General features: G+C 39.8%; 1 protein-coding gene and 1 long non-coding RNA gene across 4 annotated transcripts in view; one reads left to right on the forward strand and one right to left on the reverse strand.

The window, feature by feature from the left end:
* LOC138153471 (uncharacterized) overlaps nucleotides 1-23,184 on the reverse strand; it is a 92,019-nt gene that overhangs the window by 14,929 nt on the left and 53,906 nt on the right. For both annotated transcript variants that reach the window (XR_011166386.1, XR_011166385.1), the window contains exon 2: nucleotides 1,553-1,708. This is a non-coding gene — a long non-coding RNA (uncharacterized lncRNA). The remainder of the gene's footprint in view (nucleotides 1-1,552; nucleotides 1,709-23,184) is intronic.
* The window catches only part of SGK2 (serum/glucocorticoid regulated kinase 2), a 50,941-nt gene continuing 49,041 nt past the window's right edge, over nucleotides 21,285-23,184 (forward strand). Inside the window, exons 1-2 of one of the 2 annotated variants that reach the window (XM_069077584.1) lie at nucleotides 21,285-21,582; nucleotides 22,518-22,578. In XM_069077584.1, coding sequence (XP_068933685.1) covers nucleotides 22,549-22,578 — 30 coding nt within the window. In that variant the 5' untranslated portion in view covers nucleotides 21,285-21,582; nucleotides 22,518-22,548. Of the gene's footprint in view, nucleotides 21,583-21,985; nucleotides 22,225-22,517; nucleotides 22,579-23,184 lie in introns of those variants that run through there. The other variant, XM_069077585.1, reaches the window with a different exon arrangement.

Genomic DNA, 23,184 nt, shown 5'->3' on the forward strand with positions numbered 1-23,184 from the left:
TCTAGCTATTTGTTACCACAAAAATTGAATGAATGAAAAAACATTTACTAAGTAGTTTATTATGTGCCAAGTGTTTTGTAAATATTTTGGTATATTCTGCCCTTTAATTTTTTAAATTTTAATGCTCTTTCTTGAGTTTTCAGAGATAGTGGGAGGACAAAGAAAGAGGGAGAATTGAGGAAGATAGAGATGAACAGAAGCTGTTTGGTACCAGAAAAAGTGTGTGTGTGTGTGTGTGTGTGTTTCTGTTAATTTTCTGATACTGAATAACTCTTCTCTGCACCATGTCATCAGGCCTGGTACTGGAGACACAGTGGTGTTATTGTTTGAGGGATAGAAGAAGGATATCAAAGTAGAACTGACTGACAAATTTAAAAGGGTCAGTGGGAGATGACTTCTCTTACTCCTGGATGATGGTACAGCAAGAAGTGGCCTTGTTACCAGGTATATGGGGTCTTAGAAGCTTGGTTTTCTATTTAAGTTAACTCAATTGTCAAATGAGAATAATAATAGTACCTATCTGCCGGGATTGTCGGTAGGATCAAATGAGACAATATTTGCAAAACTCTTAGCAATGTATTGGGCACGTAGGAGGATATGTGTGTGTATCTATATACATCTATATATCTGCATGTGTGTGTGTATACATATATATATATAGATATCTATACATCTGCGTGTGTGTGTGTGTATACATGCTAGCTATTGTTGTTGTTGTCAAAACTGTAGGCTTACGAAGCTCTGGATTGGTGGAGAATTCTGTGAACAGTCAGGATGAAGTCACCAGCAAAATCTGGAGACAGTTAAGAGTAACTTATTGCAAAGGAGAAGTCCTGACCTCGTGGCTGGAAATGGTTTAGTTTTTGGCAATTGCAATTTGTATATTTCAGATACCAATAGTGATGTTCACTCCACTTTTAGGACAGTCGGGTTATAGTCAGGGTGAGATGGGTTGTTTTAGACAGTGTAAGGAACAGACTGTTGGGTTCCCTGAGACCTTGAGCAAATGAAAGTGGGGAGGGGTGATGGAATTCCCTGAACAAAAGACATTTTAGTTCAGTCATTTCAGTCATGCTTGTCTCTTCATGATCCCATTTGGGGTTTTCCTGGCAAAGATGAGGGAGTGGTTTCCTTCTCTAGCTCATTTTACAGATGAGGAAACTGATGCAAACAGGGTTAAGTGACTTGCCCAGGGTCACACAGCTGGGGAGTGTCTGAGGCCAGATTTTAACTCAGAAGATGAGCATTCCCAACTCCAGGCCTGGCACTCTATTCACTGTATCACTTAGCTGCCCCTGAACAAAAAAAAGACAACCTTTAACCAATTGAAAGACCAGTCATGACCCCAGAGAACAATGAAACACACTGTCCCTTAGTCAGCAAAGGGGAGCAACATGGGCAGAATGCTATATTATTAGAGTTGTTCACTGTGTCAGGTGTTTTAGCATAATTGTTTCTCTTTGTTACATGAATTTGAGGGAGTGGTAACTGTTGTATTTCCTGAAGCAATTGTGCTGCAAACACCTAAGGGGTTAATAAAAGGTGGTCATACCCTTCTTGCTGAGAATCCTGGAGAAGGGGATGTAGCAGAATGTGGGACTTGGTGGCAGGAACCTTCTTGGAGCTGATCAGGTAAGATTAGAGGAAGACTTCTCATAGATCCATATCTATCAACTGGGGCTCACTAACCACACTTCAGTCTGGAGCTCTGTGGAGAAAAGATGTTAGACTCATATCCAGTCCATAGAGTGTTTCTCTAAAAAAGAAAAAAAAAGTTTGCTTATCTGTGTAATTGTGGCAAAGTTAGTTTTTTCCACACCCTCAGTACATACGGGTTGGAGTAGGATGTCCTCTGAGGTTCAAATCAAGAATTCTATGGTCTTAGTCAATACAGCTTGCATATGACATTAGACAAATCCCTTTTTCTCTTGGCCTCAGTTTCCTCCTCTGTTAAATGAAGGGTTTGGATGAATCCTTTCCAGATCTAAGATCTAATCTGTTCTCATCCTTTCCTGTGATATTGCTAGACTGTCGCTGGCTCTCCACTCTGGCACAGAAAAAAATCCTAATCATGGGGGACTAATAGGCTCAGGACACCAAGAACAGTGTTACACAGTCCAGGCAAGGTTGTAAGACTTTAGGATTTGATTCTGCACTAACACTAAAACTTCCTGACCTTGGTGTAGCACGACTCTGTACTCACTCTCCTGCAGTGAGGCTGACTGTATCTCCTCCTCAACATTCTAGAGTAACCAGTATTCTAGAGTATCTAGAATCTGGAGGTGTCTCTTCTATAATGCCATGAGTTCAAGCTCCCATTCTGGTGTATTCTCCCCTATTGTTCACTGCCAGCGATTGATTCTTAGTTTCACTTAACCAATGAATATCAATTAGCTTTTCCAAAGGGATATATATATAGCAAGGACATGAGTTAGAAACACTTTTCCCCCAATACTCAGTGCCACATCCTTCCTTATACCATTTCAGTCCCAGGGGATAGTAAACTCAAACTTAATGTAGTCTCTACATAACACTAGTCTTCCAAGGTCACATCCAAATGCTGCTTGATTGATAGATGAATGAGTTAGCATCTTTACTACTCCTCAGTTGGGTCAAACTTCCCTACTGACTGTAACTTCTAGTAAATCTAGGCTTGAACTCTAGCTCCCAGACTCCTGATGACTCATTCTCCCGACCTTTCAAATCTCAGAAGGTCATGACCATCTCCAATTGCCTTCACTCAAAAGCAAGAAATAAATAATACAGCAGAGAAATAAGCAACATCAGGGCCATATGCTCTCAGTTTCCTGGTGATTCTAGGTAAGAGCTGGCCTCAGATCCTTCCCTCACTCAGAGGCTCACAACAGTTCCTCCTCTTTACTGGAATACCAGCCAGGTTGGACAGAGCCAGACCCAGACTCTCGAGGCTTAGTGCCTTTTGAATGTACCCCAGCTCCAGCTCAATAGACAATCAAAAAGGCATCTCTTCTCCTTATGGTTAGCTGACTGGAATCAGTTATAGAATGTCTACTTGTGCTCCAAACTGGGGAGCAAGCCCCCTCCATTACACACTTCCTGACTTTCTAGGGGCAGTCTCTCTAAACTCTCCCAGCTGGGGATTGCATTAACCAAGCATGCTACACATGCCCACCAGCACCTAGATAACAACATTTTCAATCTGAAAGCATCCTTTGCCATCTAATCTAATCCCTTCATTTTACAGGTAAGGAAACAGGCCCAGCAAAGGGCAGGGACTTACCAAGGTCATGTAAACTGTGAATAGCAGAGTAAGTATCTGAACTCAGTCTCCTGACTCCAAATCCAATATTTTTCTTACAGTTTCATAATACCTTTGGGGTCTTTTATGGGACTGCTCTATTCTCTCTTCTAAGCTGATTTATTGCCTTAAAATGTAATCTATTTCTTCTCTGGTTTACCTTCTTTTTCTTCTCCCTTGAACTCAGGAATGGACAAGCTTGGTTTTTCTAATTATTATAAAAAATTATTGTCTGCCAATGGCAATTGTCTGAGGCCTGGCAAATCTGGCCTCAGACAACATTACTAGCTGTGTGACCCTGGGCAAGTCACTTAACCTCTGTTTGTCTAATTCACTGCAGAAGGAAGTGGCAAACCACTCCAGTATCTTTGCCAAGAAAAACCTCAAATGGGGTCATGAAGAGTCAGACATGACTGAAAAGCAACAACAGGAAGTGTAGCTTCCGATTCCTAGTCTATTTCTGTCATGATGCTGCCACTTACCTGCCAGTTATAGCAGGTAGAAAGCAATGATGTCTAGTGTCCCACATTCTTTTTCCTCTTTCTTCTCTTCTTCCTTCTCCTTTTCTCATATAGTACCCACTTTGTGCCAGGCACTTTACAAATATTATCTCATTAGATCCGTACCACAACCTTAGGAGATGGGTGCTATTATTTTCCTCATTTTACAGCTGTGGAAACTGAGGCAGAAAAATGTTAAGTGACTTGCCCAGAATCACGGCTAGTCAGTATTTGGGGCTAGATTTGAGCCTGGATCTTCCTGATTCCAGGTCCAGAGCTCTATTCCTCCATACCACCGGCTATGGCAAATAAAAGCTGTTAAGTCTGTGATGTCTGTGAATGAATGCTGCCTGTGGAAAAACTTCTATTGTGCCTATCAGCTTTAATAATAATAACTCCTGGGGCGGCTAGGTGACATAGTGAATAGAGCACCGGCCCTGGAATCATAAGGACCTGAGTTCAAATTTGACCTCAGACACTTAACCCTTACTAGCTGTGTGACCTTGGGCAAGTCACTTAACCCCAATTGCCCTACTTTCACCCCCCTCCCAAAAAAAGAATATATCGAGTGAGATTTTAGCAACAACAACAAAATAATAATAACTCCTAATTATGCTCCTTAATACCTGAATGACCCTAAATAAGCTGACTCATCTGGGCTGGTTTCCTCATTTATAAAGTGAAGGGGTAGAAGTAGATGATATAAACTCCCTCTCAGCTCTACATCCTATTATGAAATTTTCGTTGTAATGTGACATTCCTCCCCCACTCCCTCCACCCAGAATTCTTGGATGATTTGGTTTGAATATCACCTTCCTTAAGCTATAGAAACACAGCTCAGCACTGTGCAACATCCGAATTTCCCACCAGATGGCACACATCTCAAGTCATCAGCCTTGTTCAGTCTTTTCAGTAGTCTCCAACTCTTTTTGACCCCATTTGAGGTTTTCTTGGCAAAGACACTGGAGTGGTTTGCCATTTCCTTCTCCAGTTCATTTTACAGATGAGGAAGCTGTGGTCTTTTAAGTTACTTTTTTTTCCTCCAAGGGCTCTCTTTATTTATTTGTTAATTTTTAACGTTGCTTTTCGTTTTTTCCATCACGTTAATTTATGAATATGCCCTTTCTTTCTCTCTTACCCAAAGAGCCTTGCCGTTTCACAAAAATTAAAAAAGAAAAAGCAATTCCTTAAAAAAGGAGTCACATATTGACCACAGCTCTCATAGTATAGGAATCATCCATACTCATGGTTCTCTATCTCTCCAATAAAAGGAGGGAAGTTCATTTTATTCTATTCCTTAAAATTACACAGTATTGAATTTCATTTTATTGTTGTTTCTGTTTACGCTTTTGTGGTCCTTGTGCATATTATTTTTTCTGTTTCTGCTCTTTTCATTCTGCATCAGTTCTTACATATGGTCCATGTTTCTCTGAATTCTTAATGTTTGTCCTTTCCAATGGTACAGTAATGTCTCATTATTTTGTGTGCCACAAATTATTTAGTCATTCTCTAGTCAGCAGGCACCTAGTATGTTTCCCATTGCACAAAAAATGTGACTATCAGGGCGGCCAGGTGGCTCAGCGAGTAAGAGCACCGGCCCCAGTGTTGGGATGACCTGGGGATCGAATCCGGGTTCAGACACTTAGCACCACACCCAGAAATAACTGGTGTAACCTTGAGCAAGTTACTTAACCCCAATTGCTTTAAAAAAAAAGTGTAACTATTAATATTTGAGGCTTAATATTTTTTCAGCATTTAACATAGGACTCGGCATATTGTAGAGCCTTAAAAAATGCTAGTTAACTGACCTGTTGTATATGGGGCCTTTGGTGCTCTTGGGATATGAGCTTGGGAGCAAGATTAATAGATTTAGAAATTTTAGTCACCTTTTAGCATAATTCCAAATTGCTTTCCAGAATGGCTAGAACAGTTCTCAAATCAACCAACAGTGTACTGTTGTTCCTGTCTTTCCTGTTACTTTTTCTTGAGGTACTCAGGTAGCTTCTCTCTCTGACTGGGTCTCATCCCAAATTAGACTAGGGAAAGGGTCCTTAACCTTTTGTGTGTGTCATAGACCCCTTTGGCATTCTGGTGAAACCTAAGAACCTTCTCAAAACATTTGGGGTTTTAAAAATCAAAATCAGTCAAAGTTAGTGAAAATAAACATGTAATTTTTTTTTCCTATCCAAGTTCATGGACCCTTGAAATCTATCCATGGACCCCAGTCCATTCTCAGGGATGAAATGAAATATTGCTCAAAATATTAAAATATGTATGTTTTCTGTATCTGGCTCATGAGTCCCCAATTCATTTGAGTTCCATTCTCTAATTACCTGCCTGCTGTTTTTATTGATTCAGAGACCTAGTGTGTTGTGGTCATGTAGTTTATAACAGAAGTGTCAAATTTAGGGCCTATGGGCCCTATGTAGCACACAAAACTCCAGAGTGGGGCCTGAACCAGATTAAAATATAATTGGGAAATATTTAACAAAATAAATAAAAATATGTTACAACATAGATAATGTTAATTTGTGTTTTTCTCAGTTGGTATACAACACACAGGGATTTTCTATTTGAGTTTGGTGTCACTGGTTTATAGTACATAAAAAAGCTTAGTCCAAATGCTGCTGTAGAGACATTTACTTTTAACCGTCTCCAAATGTTCTCCCTGTTGCCCTCCAAGATCTTAGGGTACAGCTATGAGGAATCCTACCCAAACTCTCTGATGATTCATAGAGGAGCTGAATGGAAGGAGGGCTTTCCAATCACTCATCAGACTCAAAGACTGATAAGAAAATGTGCTTCTCTAGCTCACCAGTCCAATGCAATTCACAGGGGCCAAGAGTCTCAGTAACTCTGGATCTTTTCTCTTTGGGGCTGGCTCCCAATTGACTTGCCCTCATAGCGCCATGTGCTGACTTCCGGCCAGTTCTGGTCTCAGCACACCTCTACATTTGCTTCCCTGGTCACCAGCTGCTGATTTTCTTATTAAATCCTAAATCACAGAAGACTTTAAACAAAATGAGTATGCTGCAAAATACAGATAGCATCCCCCTCTTCTGTTATATGACTTCCTTGCCTCAAAGTGCAATCCAGACATGACAGTTTATACTTTCTTCTCTTTGTCTTAGAGAATCAGGCAGTTTTACTTTTCAGTGATATGTCTCATAAATACTGCTCAATCTGTCTCCTTCTGTGAAAGACATCCCAAAGTCTCCACAAAAATGAAAGGAGAGATTTAGAAATAGCAGCTACAATAATAAAAATAACTCTGATTTAGAAAGTATTTTATTAATAAGAAAAATAATGGGTAACCTTCTTCTAGTGCTTTAAGATTTGCAAAGCTCTTTCTCCATAACCACCTCTAGGAAGAGGGTAAAACAATTATCTTCATTTTACAGAAGTCCAGTGGTTTTTGGTGACTTGCTCAAGGTTACACATTAAGTGCTGGAGCTAATATAAATCTTTTTCTCACATAACATTAGCAGTGATTCCCTTGGTCAGCCCCATTATCCCTCCAGGCCAGGTTTTTGTCTTTCATGGGAATTCTGGTAATCTTTGGCAGGAGATCTGGGTACAGCCTGTCCCCAGCTTACTAATGGGTTATGTTTTGAAAGTTAATTTGTAAATCAGTTGTTTGGCACTTTTCCAAAGAAACTATATTATAAATGGTAGGTAGGTTCCAGGACAGCACACAAAAGCCTGTTTAATCCGTGATGCAGGTGAACTTCTCCACTAAGGTTCTACTCAGATGTCTAATGTAGCATGAAGGTGACCCTGAGTTCTCAAAGGTCAGACCAGCAGAACACAAACTTGGAGAGGGTTTACTGAGGTGAAAAAGCTTTTTTTTTTTTGGAGGGGGAAGGCAGGGCAATTGGGGTTAAGTGACTTACCCAAGGTCACACAGCTAGTAAGTGTTAAGTATCTGAGGCTGGATTTGGACTCAGGTCCTTCTGAATCCAAAGCAGGTGCTCTATTCACTGTGACACCTAGCTGCCCCAAAAAGCTTTTGATATGAGTTTGTCAATAGTCTGGCAGAATACCAGCCTACCCAGGTTCACCAAAAGGTAACTTACCGGATGAATTTTTTTTGACCAGGGCAGTCCATGAAGAATTAAGTCTTAATGATATTGCCCTTTCTGCCATTTCAGGGACTTCCCCTTCTTCCATTATGAAAACCTGAATCTTTTGAAGTATTAAAATAAATAGGTGGACTACTATTACTAGTACTACTACTAGTCTAAGAATACTAGTCCTGGAAATTAGAAGACAACAGATCCTGGTCTAGGATGGAGCTCAGAAATCATTTTGCTCACCTCCCTAAGTAAAAGGGTTATATACTCTAAAATTACTTAACTACCTGCCCCTATAATGAAAACTACCATTTCCTCAATCCATCCTTTTTATTAAACAACAAAAAGAAGGCAGTCTGATAGAACTAATTCATGTTAAGTTATGAATGACTGATAGAATTTTTTAAGTTAATTTATTTTTAGTTTTCAACATTCACTTTTTTTTTTTAAGTTTTAAATTAACTGAACAACTGACCTGGAAAAGAGTTCAAGGAAAGATAATATAAGTGTAATGCCCCTTAGGGTTCACTCATCCAACTCATCCTGCTAGTAGCTTGGTTGGTTCTAAGGGTAATTCTGTGAGGGACTATTCTCTGAAACACTAGCTCACAAGTCCTTCCTTGTATGCTTCCCCTTGACAATCAGACTCAGTTTTTTGTTTTTTGCAAAGGCATTTACTCAAATTACATAGAAATAAGAGTAATTACAAAGAATTTTCTGACATTCTCCCAAAAATATACCCAAAAAGCTATGCGGGGGACAAGTTGACACAAACTTGTTTTGAAAGTTAATTTGTAAATCAGTTGTTTGGCACTTTTCCAAAGAAACTATATTATAAATGGTAGGTAGTTACCAGGACAGCCCACAAAAGCCTGTTTAATCCATGATGCAGGTGAACTTCTCCACTAAGGTTCTACTCAGAGCTCAAATAGTTACAAGACACACATATATACAAGGTTAGGCCAACCTACAGCTCTGGAACAGGAGCAGGTTTATAATATTATAAATGTTATTTGTAGCAACTTCTGCAATCTCACTTCCCTCCCCCCTCCCCAAAAGAGTATGCAATCTGATATAGGCTCTGCATATACATTCCTATGAAACATATTTTCACATTAGTAATGTTGTATAGAAGAATTAGAACGAATGGGAGGAAGCATGAGAAAGAAAAAAAAGAAAAAGAAAACAATCAGCTTCGCTCTGTATTCAGACTACATAGTTCTTTCTCAGGATGTGGATAGCATTTACCATCATGAGTCCTTTGGAATTGTTTTTAGGTCCTTGCATTGCTGGGAAGGATTGTCCTGATAGAAATTTTTTAAAAATTAAATAACAGAGAATACTTCCATTTACACAAGAGATCACATATAAGAGAATTCTATATAAAACCATGGATTTCCATTTCAAATTATTTGCTTTAAAAAAAAGTATATAGTTTCAAAACTTGTGCTTTCTTATAACTTCCTTTCTGTTTTGTGCATTTTAAAAAACTTTCAATGGACCATATTTTTTACATAATTATTGCTAACCCCAGACCTCTCTGACCCCCACCTCTTTTAATCAAGAGGAAAAAAAAGGAGGAGGAAATCCTTGTAATAAATAAATGTAACTAAGTAATATGAATCCATACGTGGTCATGTGCAAAAATCTATGTCTGTACACCTTGTCTATCACCTCTCTGTCAGATGTAAGTAACTTGCTCCATCACAGATCCTCTGGAGATGTGATGGGTCATTTGATGAAGAGGATGGTTTCAAATACCTAGGAAGACTTGTATGAATTGATGCAAAGTAAAGCAGAACCAAGGGAGAAATTTATACAGTAACAATAATGTAAAGATAACCAACTTTGAAAGACTTTAGTAACTCTGATCAACTCATGACCAACCATAACTCCAAAGGAGCTGTGATGAAGCAATGATCTCCACCTCCAGATAAAGGACTCAGAGTGCAGACTGAAACATATTTTCCTCTATTTTTTTCTTTCCCTTGCTTTTATTGAGCAGAGGGGGAGAACATGGCTAATAAATTTTTTTTTGTTTTGCATGATTTTACATATTTGTAATAGATTTTATTTTTCTTGTCTTTTCGATGGATGGGGGAGGGAGAAAATTTGGAACTGAAAATAAAATTGAATTAAAAAATGAATTTCATTTAAATAAAAGAACCTTTTGGGGAGAAAAAAGACATTGAGAACCTGCTTCTGTTCCAGAGTTGTAGGTTGCCCTAAACTTGTGTGTCTTGTAACTATTTCAGCTCTAAGTTTGTGTCAACTTGTCCCCCACATGGCTTTTGGGTATATTTTTGGGAGAATGTGCCACTGAATGATGTCAGAAAATTCTTTGTAATTACTCTTATTTCTATGCTGTTTGAGTAAATGCCTTTGCAAAAAACAAAAAACAAAAAACTGAGTCTGATTGTCAAGGGGAAGCATACAAGGAAGGACTTGTGAGCTAGTGTTTCAGAGAATAGCCCCTCACAGAATTACCCTTAGAACCAACCAAGCTACTAGAAGGATGAGTTGGATGAGTGAACTTTACTTTAGGGGCATTACACTTATGTTATCTTTCCTTGACCTCTTTTCCAGGTCAGTTGTTTTTGGTATCAGATAGTTTACATTTTCTTCTATTTAAAAGAAACACATGGGGGTGGCTAGGTGGCACAGTGAATAGAGCACCAGCCCTGGAGTCAGGAGGAACTGAGTTCAAATCCGACCTCAGACACTTAACACTTACTAGCCATATGACCTTAGGTAAATCACTTAACCCCAATTGCCCTGCCTTTCCCCTTTCAAAAAGCAAAAATAAAAATAAGATAAAAAAATGCTTTTGATTTTGGTCTAATGTTTCTTGTCATTTCATAAAGACATCGATTTCTATTTGGGTTATTCTAGTTTTCAAGGAGCCTATTTCTTGAGTGAGATTTACTCTTTCTTTTCTAAGCTATGTCTTAAAACTATTTTTTATAGTAGTGGCAATGGTTTTTGATAGTAGTTGAAAGGATTTTTGATAGTGGTTGCACCGGGAAGGAAATGGAGAAGGTTTAAAACTTCCACATCAATCAGCAGTGAAATCAGGACCATGAGTGGACCCTACATTTTCAGCTTTGACAAAAAGGGAGGCACAGTCAAGAAGAGAACCAAAAAATTCACTTGACACCAGTCAGATCAACGTCAAGATCAGAAAAACCGTGAGGCACAGATAAGAAGATGCAAAAAGGACTCAAGGATCAGATCCTGTCACCCTATAAAGAGACAAAACACTACCTGGGGCATTCAGGAAGTTCTTGGTCCACAAGGTCCAAGAAATAGAAGTGCTCCTGATGCACAATAAATCTTGTTTTGTAGCAAGTGCTCATAATATAAGGTCATTTCAGGGAGAGCAGCTCAGCAGACTATCAAGATCATCAGTCCAACAATGCCCAAAGGGCTATAAAGCTGTGCATACCTTTGATCCAGCAATACTACTTCTAGGTCTGTATCCTGGAGAGGTCATAAAAATGGGGAAAGGACCCACATGTACAAAAAATATTTATAGCATCTCTCTTTGTGGTGGCCAAAAATTAGAAATGGAAGAGAAGCCCATCAGTTGGGGAATGCCTGAACAAGTTGTGATATATGAATGTAATGGAATACTATTGTGCTATAAGAAATGATGAGCAAGCACACTTCAGAAAAAACCTGGAAAGACTTACATGAACTGATGCTGAGTGAAGTGAGCAGAACCAGGAGAACATTGTACACAGTAACAGTAACATTGTGTGATGATCAACTATCATAGACTTAGCTCTTCTCAGCAGTATAGTGATCCAAGACAATTCCAAAAGACTCATGATGGAAAATGCCATTCACATCCAGAGAAAGAACTGTGAAGTCTGAATGCAGAAGGAAGCATACTATCTTCACTTTTTCCTCCTTAAGCTCTACTCTACTTTTCTGTTTTTTGTTTTTTCTTTCTTTCTTGTGGTTTCCCCCTTTTGTTCTGATTCTTTTTTCACAACATGACTAATGTGGAAATATGTTGAACATGATTGTACACGTATAACCTATATCAGATTGCTTGCTCTCTTAGGAAAGGAGGAGGGAGGGAGGGAGGGAGGAAAGGAAGAAAGGAGGGAGAAAAATTTGGACTCAATATATTAAAAAATGAATTTTGAAAACTATCTTTACGTGTATTTAGAAAAAAATAGAACATTGTTAACGTTATTAAGTGGGGGGAAAAGATCATCAATCCAAATGCTTGACTGAGGAGTAAAGAAAATTATTAAATTGCTATCATTTGAGTTAAATCAGACTTCAGACTACTAACTGGTGAAAAAAGTAGGGCAGGGATGGGAGGGGTGGTAGTAGAAAGTTGTGTATAGAGGGCAAGATGTCCAAGTCAGATTTCCCGAAACTGAGATACCTTCTAGGACACTGAGGCAAGAGAAATGATCAAGCAGTTGAGGAGGAAAGACATATAATCCCTCACTTAAAGGTTAATGGAGGATAGTTTCTAATATGGAGTCCTTATGCTAAGCTTAAATTTATGTACATGTTAGAGCATTTGTGTTTTTCAAAGAGGATATTTGTTAATTTGCTTAGATAACTTCATCACCAACATGACCAGCTACCTGCTATGTGAGAAGAATCATTCTATGTGCTTGGGATAGAAGAGATTTCTACAAATAACAATTGTTCCAAACCTTTTCTTCTTTCCATGTACCTAAATGACCCAGCCTCCCATTTCACTAAGAAAACTGAGGCCAACCAACATGAGCTGTTCTCCATTTCTCATAACTTCTCAGTGTCATTACCTACTCTTTTTGTCTAAAAAGAAGAGATATAGCCAATTCTTATTATTCTTCTACCTGGACTATTGACATTGTTTCCTTAATCCTAAAAAAAAAACCCTTTCCTTAATTTTTCATTCTTACTCATGTGTAGTCCCAGCTTTCTTTTCCTCTTCCCTGCTGAATTCTGTTAAAAAAAAAATGAAATTGTATAAATAGAAAAGCCAAGAGCAGGTATCTAGTATCATCAGGAAAATCAAGAGAGGAGTTTGCTGAAGAGGGGGAAAAATTATTTACATCTAAATTCCTAATGTCTCTCCTTTATCACTACCTGCTTTTTCCTCATTCCCTTATAGTCTGGCTTCTGTCCTTACCACTCTACTGAAACTTCTCTCAGAGGTCACTGGTCATCTCCTACTCACCAAATCACAATGGCCCATGTCCAGAGCCTATGATACAGACAGCATCTGCATACTTTTGCTACCTCTAGGGCATGGCTGCTTCTCCTTTGACCTGACATTTTCAGTCCTCTTCCTCCTTAAACTCTACAGATTTTGACACTACTGATGGCCCCCACTTTCCATCCCTTCCTACTTTCTTTCAGATAATCTTTCCTCCTCCTTTGATTTCAGAGACACAATACAGTGTCTCTGGCATTTCCTTCTGGTATTTTCCTACCTTGCCAACATTCCTTCTTTTTTAAAGTGTGTTTTTATTGATATCTTTTGTTTTTCCATCACCAATTCTTCCATAATGTATTCCTTACCTTTCCCTTTCCCAGAGTGCCATCTCATATAACAAATAATAAAGCATGGGGAAAAAACAATTCAGCAAAACTGTCCAACATATGGAAAAAAGACTGATATCTGTAGTATTCCACATTCATGGTCTCCCACTTTTGCAAAGAGAGGGTATATATATATATATATATATATATGTATATTAATACACACATATGCATATATAATTATATGTGTGTATATATAGTATAGATATATTACATATTGTATATATTGCATTCTATATGTGGTGTATGTGTGCATATATATGTGTGTGTATGTATGTATGTATATATTGGTATATGTGACCAAGCTTGGTCATTATAATATAGAAGTATTCATTTAGCTGACCTTTTTCTAACCCATTCACTGGCTCTTCATCTTCTTCCTTATCCTTTAATACGATTGTCCAGTGAGGGTTGATCCTTGACCCTCTTCTCTCTCTGAAGTCTTTCTTGACAATATCACTCATTTCTATGGTGGCTTCAACTTCCATCTCTAAGTAGATGATTCCCAAATATTTCTGACCCCGACCTCTCTTCTGAAATGGAGACTCAGATCTTCTCTACCTATCTACAGGCCATCTTTACCTCGATGTCCATCAGCAAGCTCACACTGCACGCAACTAAAACTGATCTCATTATGTCCCTCCCTAGGCCTGCTCCCCCTTCTGACTTCACTGTTTCTATCTGTGGCAACACAGTTCAACTGGTCTCCCATATTTGAAACCATGGATTTATCTGAACTCTTCCCTCTCCTTTCCTCTCATACCAGTTACCAAGTCCTAACAGTAACAAATATTAAATGCCTACAATAGAGAAGGTTCTGGGAATAGAAAGACTGGAAAAAAATTTTTTTCTACCCTCAGGGAACTTGTATTCTTCTAAGGGGATACAATGTGAACACCCGGAAAGTTATTTCACAGTAGAGGGAGTGAAAAAGGTAAAGGAGAGATCAGATAAAGTCCTAGCTAGCACGGTGTCATGGACAAGGTGCTCTGCTTGGAGACAGTAAAAACTGGGCTCATATCCCATCTCAGTTACTTGTGTGACTCTGGGCAAATCACTTAACCTCAATGTGCCTTAGTTTCTGCATCAGGAAAATGAAAGTATTGGGCTTGATGGCCTCTAGGTCTCTCCTAGATCTAAATGGATGATCCAGCAAGGAAGGAGAGAGCACCAATAACTGGAAGAATCGGGGAAAGCTTCACAAGGGAGATGGTGCCTAAGCTGAGCTTTGAAAGAAAATATGGATTCTGAAAGGCCACGATGCGGAGGGAATCCATTTTAGGCAGAAGAGATGGTTTCTAAAAATAATATTTTGTGTTTTCCCAGTTATGGGTAAAGACGATTTTTAACATTCATTTTAAAAAATTTTGAGTTCTAAATTTTCTCTCTTCCTCTCTTACCTTCCTCTTTCCTGAGACAGTAAGTAATGTGTTGTATGTTACATGCAAAACATATCAAGCATATTGTGAAAGAAGACACAGACTCAAAGGGAAAAAATCCACAAAAAATACAGAAAATGAAAAATAGTATGCTTCAATCTGTAGTCAGACTCCATCAGTTCTTTCTCCGGAGGTGGATAACATTTTTCTTCATGAGTCCTTTGGAATTGTCTTGCATCATTGTATTGCTGAGAATAGCTAAGCTGTTCACAGTTGATCATCATACAGTATTGTTACTGTGTACAATGTTCTCCTGGTTTTACTTACTTCAGTTTGCATCGGTACATATAAATCTTTCCAGATCTTTCTGAAACCAGCCTGCTCATCATTTCTTATAGCACAATACTATTCCATTACAATCATATATCACAACTTGTTCAGCCATTCTCTGATTGATGGACATTCCTTCAATTTTCAATTTTTTGTCACCACAAAAAGAGCTGCTATAAATATTTTTGTACAAATAGGTCCTTCTTCCTCCCCCCCTTCATTATATTTTTATTTTTTAAGTTTTTAAAAAATTTGTTTATTTTTAGTTTTCAACATTCACTTTGATAAGATTTTGAGTTCTAAATTCTCCCTTTCCTCCCCCCCAAAAAGGCATACAATCTGATATAGGCTATATATGTACAATCACATTAAACATATTTCAACATTTGTCATGTTGTAAAAGAAGAATCAGAACAAAAGGGGGAAACCATGAGAAAGAAAAAAAACAAAAAAAGAGAAAATAATATGCTTTGATCTGTGTTCAGACTCTATATTTCTTTCTCTGGATGTGGCTAACATTTTCCATTATGAGTTTTTTGGAATCAACCAAGATCATTGCATTGCTCAGAAGAGCTAAGTCTATCAAAGTTGGTTATTGCCCAAGGCTGCTGTTACTGTGCACAGTGTTCTCCTGGTTCTGCTTACTTCATTCAGCATCAGTTCATGTAAGTCTTTCCAAGTTTTTCTGAAGTCTGTTTGCTCATAATTTCTTATGGAACAATGGTATTCTATTACATTCATATGCCACAACTTGTTTAGCCATTCCCCAATTGATAGGAATACTCTCAGTTTCCAATTCTTTGGCACCACAAAATGAGTTGCTATGAATATTTTTTGTACGTGTAGGTCATTTTCCCTTTTTGATGATTTCTTTGGGATACACACAGAGTAGTGGTATTGCTGGATCAAAGGGTATATGCAGTTTTATAGTCCATAGTTCCAAATTTCAGGAGAGATGGATTTTGCAAATACATAGAGGCAAAAGAAGATGGTATATCAAGTTCAGGGAACAACTGGTAGGAGAGTTAGCCTAGGAAATAGAATGCATGAAGGGGAATATTGTGATATAAGGATGGAGAGGTAGATTTAGAATCAGATTGTAGAGGACCTTGAAACCGTCTAAGGAATATTTCATTCTACAGACAATAAGATTTCCCTAAATGCACTGAAAGTTTTTGAACAGGGGAATGACATGGCTAAACCTGTGCCTCAGAAAGATGATTTTGGTAGAGATTTGGAAGGTTTTAGTGGCAGAGAAACCAATGAGAAGACTATTATAATCACGTAAGTGAAAGGTGATGAAGACTAACTATGATGGTGGTCATGTGAGTGGAGAAAATGCGATAGCCATTGTGAAGGTATAATTTGTAAGATTTGGTAATGATTGGATGTAGGAGTTGGAAGAAAGGGAAGAGTCAAAGATGATGCTGATGTAATGAACCTGGTTGACTATGAAGACAGTGCTGCCCTCAACAGAGATAGGCAAGATAGAAGGAGGGGAGGGTCTGGTGGGGGCTGTGCATAGAGATAAGCATTTTGGATGTGTTGAATTTGGGGTACCAATGGGATATCCAGGTGGAAAGGTCTAGCACACAGTTGGAAATGATGAATAGGAGTTCAGAGGAAAGATGGATGTGTAGATTTGGGTATCGCCTGCATAAAGGTTATATCCGAACTTATGGAAATTTATGAGGAAATCAATGGAGAGAATATAGGGAATAGTACCTTCCAGCTTTGTTTCTGACTTTCTAGATTTCACAATTGTATCTCTACTGTTGTCTCATTCTTGAAGTTCCCTCAGTGCCTGGGGTCTCCTATTACCACTGCCCAACTTGGAGTAGTTGTCTGTGAGGGTTCAGGCCAACCTGCCTTCATTGCCCTTACCTATTCCTAACTTTCTTGACTTCAAAATCATGGCCCCCTTACAACTTTTCAGGTCCCTTTGCTGTATTGTCACTTCCCGCCCCTCCCCTTATAATAAAAGCTTCTTGGGGCCAGGGATTTTCTTTCTTTTTATCTTCTTTTTGGAGGGCAATTGGGGTTAAGTGACTTACCCAAGGTCACACAGCTAGTTTTTGTGTAAAGTATCTGAAACTGGATTTGCACTCAGGTCCTCCTGACTCCAGGGCGGGTGCTCTATTCAATGTGCCACCTAGCCACCTCCTTTCTTTTTATCTTTACAATCAATCCTCATTATTCATGGATTCTGTATTTGTGAACTCCTCTAGTCACTAAAATTTATTGGTAACTTTGAAATCAATACTTGAGGCACTTTTCTGGTCATTCTTGGACATGTGCAGAGTGGCGAAAAAAATGGCACAAGTTCCCAGTTGAGGTCGAGCAAGGCAATGCTTGGTCTTCTTGTTTTGGCTCTCATGCAGTAAACACATATCCTTTTTTCCATCCCGGTTTAATGCCACATTTTTTGCATTTTTGTGCTGGTGATTAAGCTGTTTAGAATGGCCCCCAGGCATAGTGCTGAACTGTTTTCTAGTATTGCTTGAGCATAGAAGGCTCTGATGTGTCTTATGGAGAAAGAATTTGTGTTAGATAATTCCTGTGTTATAGTATCATTTGCCATCAATTTAAGGTTAATGAATCAACAATATTGTACATTCAGAAAAAGGACGAGGAAATTCCCATATAATTATGTGTAAGAAACATATGTTAAACAAGGTGCCTTTAAACAGAAACATATAAAACAAGGTTATATATTGATTAGTTGATGAAAATGTAATGACCAGAGGCTCTCAGAAACCAAATCCCAGATCTCCCCTAGGAGATATTGCTAATTCAGTGTTTGTGGCGACTTTATTGAACATAAGTACCTCAAAGGACAACAATTGGCTGTATTTGTATCCTGAGCACTTCACACAGTTCCTAACAAACAACAAGTACTCAATAAATGCTTGTTTCCTTTTTGTCTTCCTTCCAAGGGTGGAACCTCGAAGGGCTTCTATACTGAAGGGCAGAAAGAATATGATAAATCAGTCAAGGAGAATGAAAAGGAGTGGTTAGATAAGTCAGAGGAGGTAGGAGATAAGTCACCCAAACCAAGGGAAGAAAAGTGTCCGGATTCTACTCATGCAACATGCTTCTCCACTCATATTCTCCATTAAAAAAAACCTGATATACTTAGTAAAAACCCTTATTACCTGTCTATAGCAATTCCTGCCAGCTCTTTCTCTTCCAATTTTCAGGGATTCCTTATTGCTTCCTGGGTAAAGTTCAGATTCATTCCTTTGTCTGACAGTCATGGTTCTCTACAATTTGACACACCCCACCTTCCCAGCCTTCTCTCATATTATATCCCATCACATTCTCTGCTCCAGTTACACTGGACAGCTCTCTATAGCCTCTCCCTCTCCCCAAACACATACAGATGTGCTCTCCCACCCCTGCTGTGCCTAGGCTCAGATACTTACTTCCCCATCCCTGGAGTGAGCTTCCTCCTTTCTTCACCTTCTGAATTCTTAACCACCCTTTCAAGTCCAGCCCAAATGCCACCTCTTTCAGGAAGCCTTCTCTGATTATATAATAATAATAATAATAATAATAATATTTATATAGCACTTCAAAGCTGGTTACATGTATACTTCTCTTATTTGTAATACTGATTTGTTAAATGTATAATTACCTCATTTAAGCCTCATGACAAACCCAGGAGGAAGGTACTACATTAACGATTGTCTCTCCCAGACCTCGTGTAGCACTTTGTTTTGTTCCCCTCCAATTGCACTTATCATGTGTTTTGTATTATAGCTATCTATGTTGGTATGTTCTTCCTTTGCAAATCGTAAATTTCATTAAGACCAGAAGTCTGTCTTATCTAAGTTTTTTTTTTGTGAGGGGGATGGGTTATTAGCATAGTGCCATATATAGATTAGGCACCTTATAAATATTTGGGTTTTTTTCAGTTCAACAAATATTTAAGCACCTACTCTATGCAAAGCAGTGTGTTAGGCACTGGGGATACAACACAAGAATGAAACTCTCTCTGCCCTCGAAGAGTTCACATTGTATTATGAAGAGGTATAGTTTTCTACAGTGGACAAAAAAATTTGAATGGACAATGGGCCTTAGGAGTAGGGGAATTCACAGGGTTTTTTGTTTTGTTTTGGGTTTGTGCTCAGTGTTGTTTCTATTTCTGGTTGAAATCTGAGCTTTAGAAATATAGGGTCTTAAGCTTAGCCCCAGTGACCATGACCTCTAAGATATATCTCTGAAAATTCTGTGAAATTCAAGCTGAATACGAAGTGAAGTGCCTTTAGTAGGGAGTTTAGCCAGGCCTGGGAAAGTGCCCCAGGGTCAGCTCAGGAAGGGGTGAGTGGGAAGCTCCTAAGTGAAGTCAGTATCCACTGTGGGTCTCAGGGAAAGTTGACAGGTCAATTCCACCTCTTGGTTTTTGAGTATTTCTCACCTGCTGGTTCTAGTAATCTATCTGACCTTGAAAATTCCTTTGACTACCGGAGGGGTGGTAGTGGGGCAAATGGAGGAAGGAGAGACATTTGTAGCTCCCTCTCTAATACAGGTCGGCTCTTGCCTAAATCTGACAGTTTCAGGTACTGCCTTCCCGTTGGCCAATCCCACTTGTGGTGTTTAACACCAAACAGAAACACCTTTTATAGACAGTCCTTGGGCCCAAGTTCTTGGTTTGATCCCTGATACAGCCTGAACTACGGTCCCACCCCCGAAAGGGCTTGAGTCCAAGGGGAAGGGTTCTCAGTCCTGCTTACAGTCGGTAATTTAGGATCTGGAATTTGAAGTCATGAATCTGCCACATTCCTTTCTTATTTCTGTATTCAACTTTCTATGAGTAGGCAAATACAACTCTCTGACTAATGCTGACAATAGAAATATGGAGGAAACTGGAAGAGAGGGCATAAATAAAACTTTTAACGAAAGCAAAGTTTCCCACAGCCTTGGCACTAAACCTGAGAAGGGGCAAGGGGAGGAAGAAAAGGCAGCAGGGGATGAAAGTCACAAGGCAGATTTTTAATTCCCTTACTTTTATTGAGGAAATTAATTTGCTCTTTTTCTGGTCTTCCTTTTCTCTCAAATTACCACAAAGTGTGTGTGTGTGTGTGTGTGTGTGTGTGTGTGTGTGTGTGTGGTGTGTTTAGCTTTTAAGGACAGACCAGGATTGTAGAAGACACAGTATGTGGAAAAAGCCTTTTGCTAAGTTGTATAACGCTGGATATATATCATATCTTTTTCTCTAGGCCTCAGTTTCCACATTTGTCAAATGAGAAGATTTGACTAGATGAATGCTGAAGGTCCCCTCCAGCTCCAGCATTCTGTTTCTTACATTTTAAGGACCTTTTTAACTCCTAACATTCTGTGTTCTAAGGAACCTTCTAACATTCTAGATCATAAGATCTCTTTGAATAGAGCACCAGGCTTAGAGTCAGGAAAACTCATCTTTCTGAGTTCAAATATGGCCTCAGACACTTACTGGCTGTGTGACCCTGGACAAATCATTTTACCCAGCTTGCCTCAGTTTCCTCATCTATAAAATTAGCTGGAGAAGGAAAGGGAAGACCATTCCAGTTTCTTTGCCAAGAAAACCCCAAAAAGAGTCACAAATAGTCAGACACAAATTAAAACAACTAAACTACCACCAACAAAAACTCTGACAATTCTGTGTTCATAGGTCTCTTTCAGCTCTGAAACTGATATATAGCATGGTGAAAAAAGTGCTGGATTTGTTATCAGAGAATCCGGTTTCAAATCCCAGCTCTATCATTTACTGCTTATGTGCCTGTGGAAAAGTTACTTTTGTGAAGGGGGTTGGATCAGATGGCCTCTAAGGTCCTTTTCTAGTTCTCTCTGTGATACTGTGACTCTATTTCTCCATCAGGTCTTGGATTTCTCACAGTAGTGCAGGCTGAATGTCCTGCACCACTGACAGCTGTGAATCTAGGAATAGTCCTGATCTTTGGGGCTTCTCTTAAGGCCAAACCCCATGCCCAAAAATAAGAATCAGGGTGCTTGTGCTCTCCCTGACTAGGCAGAAAGACTCCTTCCTCTCTCCTCGCCTTGCCTCACCTCACCTCCCCCAACCCTGTCATTACTGAACTTCCAATGTCAGGTCCGCCCCAGTGGGGCAAGTGGGTTGGAGATGGGTGTGTTGTAACAGCTGGGGAAAGGAGGCAAAGGTGAGCAGGCTGTGGGCCCAGATGGTCACTCCCGGGCTTTGGCTGGCTGTTTGTTACACAGAAGAGAAACTTCTCCATTGCTGTCTTGTTCCCAGCACTGAATGCTGGCTTCTACTGTAACCTCGGGGCCAAATCTTTCTCAGGGACTGGCTGAAAGCTGATTTGGGCTCATTTGGGCTCTTCACTTTCCGTTGTTCTTTAATGCTAGGTTATTGCAGGAAAACGGAGATGAGCTTATAATACAGTTGCTTGGCTCTGCAGACCAAGGGGGCTGGAGAAGGGCAGACAGAGGATTCCGAAGATTCTGAGGTACTGCAGTCTCACCCTCTGTTTATGACAATTAGCCATTGGGAAGAAGGCCTTCTGGATCTACTCCAGTTAAAAATGAGGGTAGGGGTTTGAGGGCAGACTCCATCTTCTGAGCTGTTTTTAGCATACCTGTACTAAAAGTCAGGAAACTCAGATTCTAAGTCCAGACCCTGTCACTAATCTAGCAGGACCTCTGGCAGGCTTTTTCCTCCCTTTGGGCCTCAGTTTCCTCTTCTGGAGGTTTGAATTTGCTTATATGTAGGTTCTATGGGTCAGTGACCTGCTGCTTATACCAAAGAGGCTTGTGACTGAAAGTTCCCTGGCCTGGGGCAGGTGTTCAGAAAAGGGGAAAGGGGGAGGGTGTCAGTTCTGAGACTGGGTGATGATTCTGGTGTGGAGAGAGGCTGGATAATAAAAGGACCTGAGCAGGAGACCTGGCCTTCCCTTCCTCCACACCCCTGCTTTTGGGACTCTTGGTTGATCTGCTCCTTGTCATGGGGTTCACATTCCTGTGAATTTCTCCACCCCCACCCCACCTCCCCTTTCTGTGCCTATGAGGACTGGATTGTAGGAGACTCAGAAAGGCTCTGATGGTGACAATGAAAAGGAGTAACTTTAGTTTGAAGGAAAAGAACTGAGCAGGTAAGGGGCCTCATGGATGGGGCATTGAGCCCTATCAGACATAGGCTCCAAGCCCCTGAGAGGGCAAAGGGGACCAGCCCCTGGGCTGGAGAGGGATTCAAGTAGCCCTTAAGGATTCAGGAGTCTGGGCTTTGCAGTCTGAACATTTAAGTATGGAGTTTACCGTACTTGGGAACTCCTTTGATTATTTAAGTGTTCAGAGGAGGGGGAGGGGGAAGAGAATGGGAAAGGAGAGGGGGAAGGGAAAGGCCGGGAGGAGGATTTTAATCCCAGCCTCTTTTCTCCTTCTCTAGTCTGCAGCCCTAACAGATTTGCTGTTTTACAATGGATCCTTCTGCAAGTTCTAGCCTTCAGGTAAGCTGAAGTTGGTATTGTGGCTATCTGCTACCTTCACCTTTTAGGGCCCTGACATTCAAGGTCTAGGCCCTTTGGGGTTGCTGGGAAGGAAGCTACATGAATGTATTTTTATACACTTCCAAAGTCAATGCATCTGCTTTCAGAGGCAGTAAGAAAATTTCTTACTTAAAAAAAAAAAGGATTTTTGAGGTATTGCAGTCTCATTCTCTGCTTATAGTGAGTGACCTTTGGGAAGAAGGTCTTCTATATCTACCCCTATTAAAAATGAGCCTTGAGGGAATTGAAGGTGGGACCCCATGCTCTGAGTTTCTTGTAGCAGATTTGTACTGAGTCTTAAGAAACTCAGAGTTTAGTCCAGGTCCTGTCACTAACTCAGTATGACCTCTGGCAGGCTTTTTCCTCTCTCTGGGTCTTAGTTTCCTCTTCTGGAGGATTGAATTCGATAATATGTAGGGTCCTTTCCTGCTTTCAGGTTTTATGGGTCTGTGGTCTGTTGCCTATACTAAAGTGTGGAGAGGCTTGTGACTGGGGCAGGTGTTCAGAAAAGGGGAAAGGGGGAAGGTGTCAGTTCTGAGAATGGATGATGATTTTAGTGTGGAGAGG

The sequence above is a fragment of the Petaurus breviceps genome, unplaced genomic scaffold (genome assembly GCF_028583685.1).
Source record: "Petaurus breviceps papuanus isolate PSGF00001 unplaced genomic scaffold, PetGlider_PUasm1.0 90994, whole genome shotgun sequence".
Classification (NCBI taxonomy): Eukaryota; Metazoa; Chordata; class Mammalia; order Diprotodontia; family Petauridae; genus Petaurus; species Petaurus breviceps.